Source organism: Salvia splendens, chromosome 15 (genome assembly GCF_004379255.2).
Source record: "Salvia splendens isolate huo1 chromosome 15, SspV2, whole genome shotgun sequence".
Lineage (NCBI taxonomy): Eukaryota > Viridiplantae > Streptophyta > Magnoliopsida > Lamiales > Lamiaceae > Salvia > Salvia splendens.
Genome location: NC_056046.1, coordinates 5,346,878 through 5,357,608, shown reverse-complemented (window position 1 = coordinate 5,357,608; position 10,731 = coordinate 5,346,878). Strand labels below are relative to the sequence as shown.

Genomic DNA, 10,731 nt, shown 5'->3' with positions numbered 1-10,731 from the left:
TCCCATCTTGTTTGAAGCTCCATCTACGAATCCGCTCCAGCAGTCCGGCGGCTCTACTTCGGATTCCAAGGGCAGTGCTAGTTCGGCATTGGCAGAATTCTTCTGTTCGGCAATAACAGGAATTGCTTGATCGAACTTTGCTTCTGCAAGAAAATCTGCCAAGGCTTGTCCCTTGATGGCTTTCCGAGGTAGATATTCAATTGTGTGCTCTCCCAACTCTATAGCCCACTTGGCGATTCTGCCTGATGCTTCTGGTTTGGTCAACACTTGCCGAAGTGGCAGATCAGTTAAGACGCATACCTTGTGAGCATAGAAGTATGGCCGCAGTCTCCTTGCTGCATTTACTAATGCTAGAGCAATCTTTTCCAGAGGTTGATACCTGGTTTCTGGACCTCTTAATGCTCGGCTTGTAAAATAGATGGGAAGCTGCTTTAGGCCTTCTTCTCGTATAAGCACCGCGCTGATGGTTTGATTCGATGCCGCTAAGTATAAGAATATTTCTTCGGCTTCGGTTGGAGCAGAGAGAATAGGAAGCTCGGCTAGATAACTTTTGAGCTCGTCAAAGGCCTTTTTCTGCTCGGCTCCCCACTCGAACTTTGGTGCCTTTTTCAACACCTTGAAGAACGGCAGTTGCTTTTCGGCTGCTTGGGAAAGGAATCGATTCAGTGCGGCTAGACATCCGGTTAGCCTTTGCACGTCATGTATGGACTTCGGCATTGCCATGTTCTGAACGACTTGTACTTTTGAGGGGTTTGCCTTGAGTCCGTCCTTTGAAACCCAACAACCCAGAAACTTTCCCGAATCTACCAAAAAGGTACACTTTTGGGGATTAAGTTTGAGGTTGGCTTTCTTGAGCACGTTGAGAGTGGACTTGAGGTTGTGCTCGTACTCCGAGGTGCTTTTGCTCTTGACGACTATATCGTCAACATACACTTCGACCTCCTTTCCAATCAGGTGCCGAAAAAGCTTGTCTACCATCCTTTGATAAGTGGCTCCGGCATTCTTTAAACCGAATGGCATCTTTTTATAAGCGAAAATGCCGAAATCAGTAATGAAGGCCGTTTTTGAAGCGTCAATCTCATCCATTAAAACCTGATGGTATCCTTTGTATAGATCAAGAAAACAAAAAATTTCAAAGCCTATCAGAGCTTCTACTTTTTTATCTATGTTCGGAAGGGGATAGCAATCTTTGGGACAGTGCTTATTTAGATCGGTGAAATCTATGCACATCCGCCATCCTCCTTCCTTTTTCTTGATCATGACAGGATTGGCCACCCACGAAGGATACTTCACTTCGAATAACACATCCGCCTTCAATAATTGACGGACTTCGTCATGGATGACTTGACTTCGTTCTGCCGCAAAGAGTCTTTGCTTCTGTTTTATCGGCCGGACCGAAGGATCAATATTTAAACGATGAGTGATTACCTCGGGGGGCACTCCGGTCATGTCCAACGGAGACCATGCAAAGACGTCTTTGTACTCCTTGAGGAGCTGGATGGTTTTTTCCCGAAGTAGAGGCGTTCCCGCGAAGCCGATCTTAACCGTTCTGGATGGATCGTCTTCGTACAGCTGAACTGTCATCGAATTCGGCTCCGGTATGACTTCGGTCATTGCCTCTGACTCCGGCTGCTGTGATTGCTATGCTTGGTGGTGCCGATCTGAATGCTCGGCACTTCTAAGCGCAATTTGCAGACATTCCTTTGCTCTCTTTTGGTCACCTCGGATGACCGCTATCCCTCCTTTAGTAGGGATCTTGATGGTGAGGTGATAAGTGGAGCAAATGGCCCGAACTGTGTTGAGCCAGTCTCTTCCCAGGATGACGTTGTACGGGGACCGAGCTTTCACCACGAAAAACTCAATCATCGTACTGGAGCTAGTAGGCGCTTTCCCCACCGTGATCGGAAGGCTGATAATACCTTCAGGGCGGGTGTCCTCCTGGGCGAAGCTCTTCAGGGGAATCGGAGCCGGACTGAGCCGAGCTGGGTCCACTTCTAGTTTGTCGAAGCACTCTTTAAAAAGAATGCTGACTGACGCTCCTGTATCCACAAACACCCTGTGGATCAGTTTGTTTGCCACTCCGGCTTGGATGACAATGGCGTCTTGGTGAGGAGAGATGGCCGGGACGGGATCAGCATCCAAGAACGTAATCACTTCGTCCTGCTTCAGCCTTTTATGCGTTGGCTCCTCTCGATTGGAGCCTCTGCGCTCTGACTTCAGGGACGACTTGGTCTTCCCGGCAGGGAGAGCGTCAATAGTCAGGATTACTCCATCATATTGCGGCTCGTCATCGTCTTCGGGATCCGGCTGCCTTTTCGGATCCTGAGGAGCGCAGTTCGCACCTCTCTGCTTCTTATTCTTCTTTGACTGCTTGCTTTGGTATTTCTTCAATGTCCCTGCCCTCACAAGAACATCGATACCTGCAGCCAAGTTTCTGCACTCCTCGGTATCGTGACCGTGGTCTTGATGGTAGGAGCAGTAGTTATCCTGGGGTCGGCGCGCGGCTGATTTCGTCATCCGCTTTGGCTTTTCGAACAGGTCAGAGTGCAGTTCGAAAATTTCCGCTCTCGGCTTGTTCAGCGGTACGAACTGAGCGGGCGGCTTCTCGGGATTGAGACGGGGTCCCAATCTGTCTTGTACCGGAGCCTTTTGAATTCTTTCAAATGGAGTCCGGCGAGGATGCCCCTGATCGCTATGATCGGGCTTCCTTCTGTCTCCTCGGGACGATGAGCTGTCTAACGACCGTTTGCGACGGTCTGCCTCATCGGCCCGGGAGTACTGGTCCGCAATGTCCCACATTTCCTGAGCTGTCTGCGGACCGCACTCAACGAGCTTCCTGTAGAGAGCTCCGGGCAGGATTCCATTTTGGAATGCCGAGATGACAAGCAGATCGTTGAGATCGTCTACTTGCAGGCATTCCTTGTGGAATCTTGTCATAAAGTCGCTGATTTTTTCGTCGCGACCTTGACGAATGGAAAGCAGCTGAGCCGAAGTGATTCGGACTTCCGCTTTCTGAAAGAACCTTCTATGGAATGCATCCATTAGATCTCGGTAAGATCTAATGCTGCCTTGGGGGAGGCTATCGAACCACCTTCTTGCGTTCCCGATGAGCAGCTCGGGAAACAGCTTGCACATGTGGACCTCGTTGAGACCCTGGTTCGCCATGTTATATTGATAGCGTCCCAAGAAATCATGAGGATCCACGAGTCCGTCATAGGTTATCGACGGAGTTCGATAGTTCTGTGGTAGGGGAGTTCGGGTAATATCGTCCGAGAACGGAGTCCTCAATGCTCCGTACACGGCGAACCCGACATTTCTTCGGTATGGAGGAGATGGAGTTCTCCTGTGATTCCGGTACCGAGGATTCTTTCTCCTGGAAGACATGACACTACTGCGGTAGTGACTGTCTCGTATGGAGGGAGAGGGAGAATCCGCCGTTTTCGTCTCTGGCTGCTTTTGGCTTTTTTGCAGGAAGGTTAAGAATTCCTCCTGCTTTTCAGCCAAAAACAGCTTGACAGCCTCGTTCAAATCGGGCTGCTGGGAAGACTCAGTGGGACGATTTTTGGAGCGGCTTGTTCCTCCGCCATGAGAACTGGTGGTGGATTTATCCCTAGGCTGTTTTCCAGACCTATGGGATGGATTGGCTTCCTCCTGGTTCTCACGGGCAGGAATACGGGTACTCTGCGATCTGGTATGCATTTTTTGGGTGGAAAAAATGGTCAAAAATTCGCTTTATCACAAATTTGGTTCTCTGTTTCCCACAGACGGCGCCAGTGATGAATCCGCGAATTTTTGATGATGGTGAATGCTCGTGAAAATAAATTACGACACGGAAATTTTACGTGGTTCGATTTACTGAGGTAAATCTACGTCCACGGGGAGAAATGGGGGCAGGTTTGTATTGCTTGATCTGCGAATTACAGCTTACAACACAGACTTGCTATATGATTTTTTCTCTAGAGAGATTCTAACCTCCTCATATCAGATCTAAGTTCTATTTATATATGGAACTAAGATCGTGGCTTGCATCTCCACCCTAAGTCGTGGATGTCGTGTAGGTCATGGCCTAAGATCGTGGATGTAGCGTAGGTCATGGCCTACGATCGTGGCCTGAGTTGACACCACGTGGTAGTGGGTGTGTTGGACATCCTGTAGGGGTCCACTAACTCCTTGTTCGGTCGAATACTGAGACCGAACTGCTTTGGTTGCCGATCTTTGAGTAGAGCTTGATGCCGACCTGAGAGCAGAGCTTGATTGGTTGGCTTTTACCGAGCTGTAGGCTGAGGCCGAACTCTTTGGTAATGCCGAACTCATACTCCTGCTTTGGTTGCCGATCTGAGAGTAGAGCTTGATAGGTTGGCTTTTACCGAGCTGTAGGCTGAGGCCGAACTCTTTGGTAATGGCGAACTCATACTCTTCCTTGGGCTTTGGGCTGATGGGCCGTCATTGCTGTTGGGCTTGTTTAGTACGCACCCCATCACTTCTTTTGAAATATTGAATCATGTGGTTGGAATATTCATTTGAATCTTGTGTTGTACGACATTCTCTATATTTTATCATATCATAATTCGTATTGCTATTTTTTTTATATTTTTCTATCTGGTGTTGATGACATAAATACATCTGTAATAAAGAATAAAGACTGTGGTTCTCTGAGATTAATTAAAAATTCAGGACAATTAATATTTGGTGTCCGTGTTCAGTGAGTAGAATAAATTACAAATATTATGATGTGACGACAATACTTTTGCACCATTTGGTGCGATTATATTATGCTTCTTTTTAAAATAAAAACTTGTACTGCCACATGCATTCACGTTAAATCATGTCTCTTACACGGTAAAAATGGATAAAAGTTAATGAAAGGGACTTGTTGTGGCCAGATTGCCAATCGAATCAAATATATAGTAGTATATTTCTTCAAAATAATGAAAACGTTTGTCTATTTTCTTGTTAGCACCATACTTAATTAAAATGGGATGATTTATAAGTTACTGAAAAATATATATTCCTTAATTGTATCAAATTGGACGTTAGGAATTTAAAATTGAATACGGCAATTTGAATTTCATTTTATTGATGATTACAATTGTTTGATATTTCATCTTTTTTTTAGATTTTCTTATTTTATATTTATATACATAACATTAATTAAAAAACTACAACAACCTCACCATTAAAATATGAGATTTTCTATAATAAATGAGTCGAGGCAAATGTGGCGGCTGATGTGCTATTTCAATTGCAACTTATGTTAAAGTTGACCAGAGAACTAAAATGGATGGGATATTTAGTTTTAAAATTAATACTACAGATTACATATTTCAGTAACATTAAATAAAAATTTACCCCCTTAATGGGTTTGCCCTAGTTAATAGCACTTGAGCTGTGTATAGAAAGTGGCCCTAGCTTAAATTAAAGGACACCGGCAAAATAAGGCATATACCTATATAGTGAGATTAGTTTTTTTCCCTTCATTATCTGATTACTCTAATAATTTCATCACATTCTTCGACAAAATTTCCAAAGTTTAATGATAATTTATATCATGATTCTGTTCCACGGCACAAATGTAAGGTACTTTTTTCCTACTAATTAACTAAAAGGTGTGTCCAAGAGTTTATTTTGTGAAATGATATGTTTATCACATTTAGCCAAACTATATATATAGTACTACAATTAAATATTTCATCACATTTTGCAGGTATCTGATCACATGTAAACAGATACTGTAGCTCTATACATCTTGCTAGTATAAGTACGTATTTATTTTTTTGATAAATGTCCAAAAGATAGTACTGACCTCCTAACTAATTAGACAGTGTTTATTAATTATCCAGCCCATGGGGTTGGATGCGTGTAAATTAATAGAGCAATAAGATTGTCTAACATTTCGTCTTTCCAAATCAATAATGATTATTTTTGTACTTCACTTGCATATGAGTAAATACTAATCCCCCCGTTCCACAAAGATTGTCTCACTTTGACCTGGCACAGGTTTTAAGAAAGGTAACGTGAGTCCTACTTTTATATATTTGTTTTATAGTAAAATGTGAGTAGGAACGAGTTAGTGGAATATGGGGTCTACTACAAAAAAATGGTAAAAAGTGAAATGGACGATCTTTATGAAATAGAGGGAGTAGTAATTTCAATAAAAGTGTACTAGCAAACTGGAGAAAAGGAAACTAGTAGGAGTATTAATTTTCATAAATCACCATGCAACTGAAATTTGAATAATTGTCATAGAACCGTTATCATGAAAATACTTATGTATTGAGCATACCAACATCTATTAGAATTAAAAGAATAGACTCGATATAAAAACATTAACAAGTACACTTTTTGCAAGACATCAAGTGCCATAGAGACTGAATCAACTCAAGATAGCTTTGGTGCATTAAATAAAAGATTAACTTCTTTTTCTTGATTATGTTCTTGAAAAAAAGTTAATTTAATTAATTACAAGAAAACTTCATTTTTTTTTCTCAAATATCTCCAGTTTCACTGTATTAGGGTTTCCTTTTCTGCAGTAGCATCAAGAATATATACAGAAGAACTAAACACATCCACAATTCAGATAGATAGATAGAGAGAGGATGAGAGAGAGTGTCCTTTTCTACTTACTCAATTGCCATGGCTTTCCTCTCCAACTGCACTTGAAGCAGTTTCACTTGCACACTAATATTTATGAGTAAAAGATAAAACTCCTCCACTTGACGAGCAGTAGTTGATTTTTTTTTACCCAACGAGAACAAACAAACAAGACACAAACCCTTGTAGCTCAACATTAGGGCTTCCAATTTCCTCTTTCAATAAATAGGGTTTCTAATTCCACCACAGCTACAGATTACTACTATTGAAATTCCCACTGATCAATGAGAAGAAATTGAAAGGCACCTTTCCCAGTTGCACAAAAAGGGTGAAGAGGTCCCCTCGATTGCTTAGAGCCATGCCGGAAATGGTGATTTTTCCTCTTCTTTTTTTTCACTTTTTAATTTTTTTTCAGAGCAATATGTGCTCAACCGGACACGAGATAAATGGGGCCCTTCTTAAGCACAAGAAATGAAGAAAATTTTGTCGATTGCGTAGAGTTATAGATAAAGGTACGGTTTTAGACTCCAAAATACACTTGTTTTTTTAAATCACCACACAGCTTTTCTGGGCTCCCCACAGATGCAATGGTCACCCACCCCTACAAAAAGCTCACGGCCCTAATTTTAAATTTTAAATTAATTAATCACAAAATCTCTACCAATTCAACTAATAAATCCTTTTGTCTAATGTTTAGGTTTGATGCAAGTGAATACTTATGATTAGTCCAATAAATTCGAGTAGTATTTGTCATTGCCTCTCATTCCCTACAAATCAAACAGTAGGGTCTGTATCAGCATACTAACTCTGTATAATTATTGCAAATGAAGTGTGGAAATCCCTAATCCATGATTATATTCTACATCTCCATGAATGGGGCCTTGGCATGATGAATTAAAAGAAAGGGGCAAGTCTTTTCTAACCCCAATAAACAGATCTGCTAAACAAAGGCTTTACCCTCTGCGAACATCCCTTTCCTCTACGGTTCATGAACCTCCGTTTCGGAAAAGTGCAGAGATCTTTCCCAGCTTGATCGCTGAAATAAATGCTTCATTCTTCAAATATGAGGGTTTCCTCTCCTCCATCACTACATAATTACCACTAGCTAGGGCTCCCAACACCTCCACAATTCATCACCATGTTGGGAAGAAACACTTACCTCCTCCCGCCGCCTTCCTCCCGCCCCTCCGCCGACCTCGACTCCGGCGTCGAAATCCTCCTCCACCACCACCACCACCACCACCATCAATATCTCCACCCGGAAGCAGCCGCCTTCTCCGGACTCTACTTAGCCGCTCCCGAGGCCTACAACGGAGAGGGCTCGGGCGCTGCACCGGTGAGGAAGCAGGCGGCGAAGAAGGACCGGCACAGCAAGATACACACGGCGCAGGGGCCGAGGGACAGGAGAGTCCGCCTCTCCATCGGCATTGCGAGGAAGTTCTTCGATCTCCAGGAGATGCTGGGCTTCGACAAGCCCAGCAAAACCCTTGATTGGCTGCTCACCAAGTCCAAAGCAGCCATCAAAGAGCTGGTGCAGACAAGCAACAGCAACAAGAGCGACTACTCCTCGCCCTCTGCATGTGAGATGGTGGCTTCCTCTGATCAACAACACGGAGGAGGAGGGGATTCCAGCAGGAGGGAGGCGAGGGCCAAGGCGAGGGCGAGGGCGAGGGAGAGGACGCTGGAGAAGATGTGCATCAAGCAGCTCGGTTCTGATCTCAACCCTCCATCGTTTGAATGCAATCAGCTTGGGTTTTTGCAGCTCTCCGGCAGGGCCACTGCTGGTTTTCGAGACCCGGTTTATCACTTCGGTGAAGGGGCGAGGCATGACCTAATTCAAGAACCGCCTGTGATCAAACGCAAGAACAAGAACCCTTCTTCCATTTTGGGGTTTCAGCAAAATATTGGTTTGAATTCAAACTATAGCATGATCCCGTCATCTTCCAATGAGAATTGGGATATTTTTGGGCTCTCCTCGCAATCCAACTCTTTTGATCAGCACAAGTTCTTCAATAGGTATGATGATTGTGCATATTTTGTTGTCTTAATTAGATCAAGAATTAATGATGTTGATTTTCTATTTGCAGCAGCTCAAACATATAGTAAGAAGAAGAAGAGGAAGAAGCTCTTTGGGAATCCACAGGACTACTAATGTTGCTCATATTGTGTTTAAACAAGTAATGTAAGTTTTTGGTTTTGAGCAATTTTCCAATATCTGAAACCTCAATTGATGTAATAGCTTTTGTCTCTGAACTTAATTCCCAAGTATATAAGCTATTTATCAATTGATTGTCGAATTAATGTCTAGCTTTGAATGCAAATTTACTTTGTTTTAAGTAACCTTTTTCATAGAACCCATGGACAGAGGTTAAACTCAGCAGTCCATGTTCAATATTGAAGCTGTCTTCATCAAAATGTGTCTGAATTCGATGTGAATTCTTAACCAATATTTTCCTGAACATGTTAATTCAAGAGAATTGGAGCAGATGATGATCAAAATGGCACATCAAGTTACACACTTCAATCAAGCTTAACAGAAAATCAGATAGTTATCAGTTTAAAAGAGACAATGATAACAGATCCTAATGTATTTGTCATGTCAGAAAATTAAGAATGTAAAACCTTCTGGTTATTATTTGGAAGTTAAGAACCTTGGCTGATTTTGACCTAGCTACACCTTCTAATTCCCCATTTTGTTGCAGCTAGAAACCCATCTATTCATTCAAGATTGGGGGGTTGAATTTATTGGCTAGCTAGAAACTCCTTAACTAGAATCATTTCAACTTTCTGATAGCTTGAATCTTAGGAGGGGAAAATGTGTATGTCAATAATCATTTTTCCTACCTTTCCATCTTCACTCTAACTAGTACTACAACATACACAATAGTAGGATTTTCAGCTAAGTTTTCAAAATCATAGCAGAATCAAAGTGAGTTTCTTAACTAAGCAGTTCTTTGTGATGGGAAGCACACTTACCACTTCACCTTAGATTGTCACTTCAAGAAGAGCCAATATACAGATTCCTAAACCCTGTTTCGTGTAAGTTCGCAACATGATAGTTTATCTATAGACCTCCAAAATTCTTTGTTTTAATCTCATCCATATTGATTGAGTGTTTTTGCTCATGCTGGGAAGATGTTAATTTATAGCAGAATATTCTTTACAACCACATTTCTTAAGAAAATATTATTTCATCATCAGCAGCAGCTAGCAGCATAGTATATATTTTCTATAATAAAGGCTATGAGCTAGCCATGTTGTGTTTGAGTTGAACTTTTGTTACATTAGTTTCTGCAGACTGTTGCATTAACATATTGGTGCTGATGAGGTATACATACGATATAATGAAAGTTTTGAACAAGTAAAGCTGTGAACTAGATTTGATTTTACCAGTTTGAAATCCCAAAATTGTTTCTTGAAGTCCTTTGTTTGTGAAAAAACTCAACACCCACATTAGGTCAAGTGACCTATTTCACTGCATACCTAATGCTAACTTCAGTAGGTTTTTATATCTCGAAATAAAAGAAAAAAAATTCTATAACTTTATTCATTGACTCTTTTCTAAACATGTGGGGTGGAATAGCAGCAAAATCATGTTTTCATTTATATTCACATGCAGAATTGAATGTTTGTTTAAGTTTGGCAGTCACTTTTCATTCTATACAAGCTTTAGTGACCCAACAATATTTAATGAAACGATTGATTTATTAAATGTTAGTATAAGAAATGCATAGTATTTATTAATCTTATATTCCAAACAATAACTGTACCTGCTTAATTTAGCAGCTACAACATTTAAAGAGATCTATCGCTATAGGAAAATGAGCAATAGCTCAAACTATTGCTGTCAAACACTTATTCTTCAACATTTACTCTTGAGAAAAAAACATATCATGTGAACAACAGCTAGCAAATTCTGAAGCTCCAGTTTGGAATTTTACTGTGAGAATAATGAAAAAGATGATGTACTGTGATGTATATGGTGATAGCATTAATGAGTTAGTGGGAGAATTATGTCCATATATACATCAGTAGTGGTGAGTGGTTGAGTAAAAAATATCTTTTCCAATTGTCTAATTTGTTGTTACCTCTTTTTTATTGGGGGAGTAGCAATAAAGAAGTTTGCAGTTAATATGTCTC

General features: G+C 41.4%; 1 protein-coding gene across 3 annotated transcripts; it reads left to right on the top strand.

The window, feature by feature from the left end:
* The first annotated feature begins 6,547 nt into the window (after positions 1-6,547).
* On the top strand, positions 6,548-8,921 carry LOC121767613 (transcription factor DICHOTOMA-like). 3 transcript variants are annotated; one of them, XM_042163932.1, is made up of 3 exons: positions 6,552-7,103; positions 7,422-8,607; positions 8,679-8,921. In XM_042163932.1, the coding sequence occupies exons 2-3, from the start codon at positions 7,730-7,732 to the stop codon at positions 8,692-8,694; spliced, it is 894 nt and encodes a 297-aa protein (XP_042019866.1). In that variant the 5' UTR covers positions 6,552-7,103; positions 7,422-7,729; the 3' UTR covers positions 8,695-8,921. The 3 variants fall into 3 exon arrangements, with proteins under 3 accessions (XP_042019867.1, XP_042019866.1, XP_042019865.1); XM_042163933.1 differs by having other exon boundaries at positions 6,548-8,607; positions 8,682-8,921; XM_042163931.1 differs by having other exon boundaries at positions 6,552-8,607.
* Positions 8,922-10,731: the final 1,810 nt, after the last annotated feature.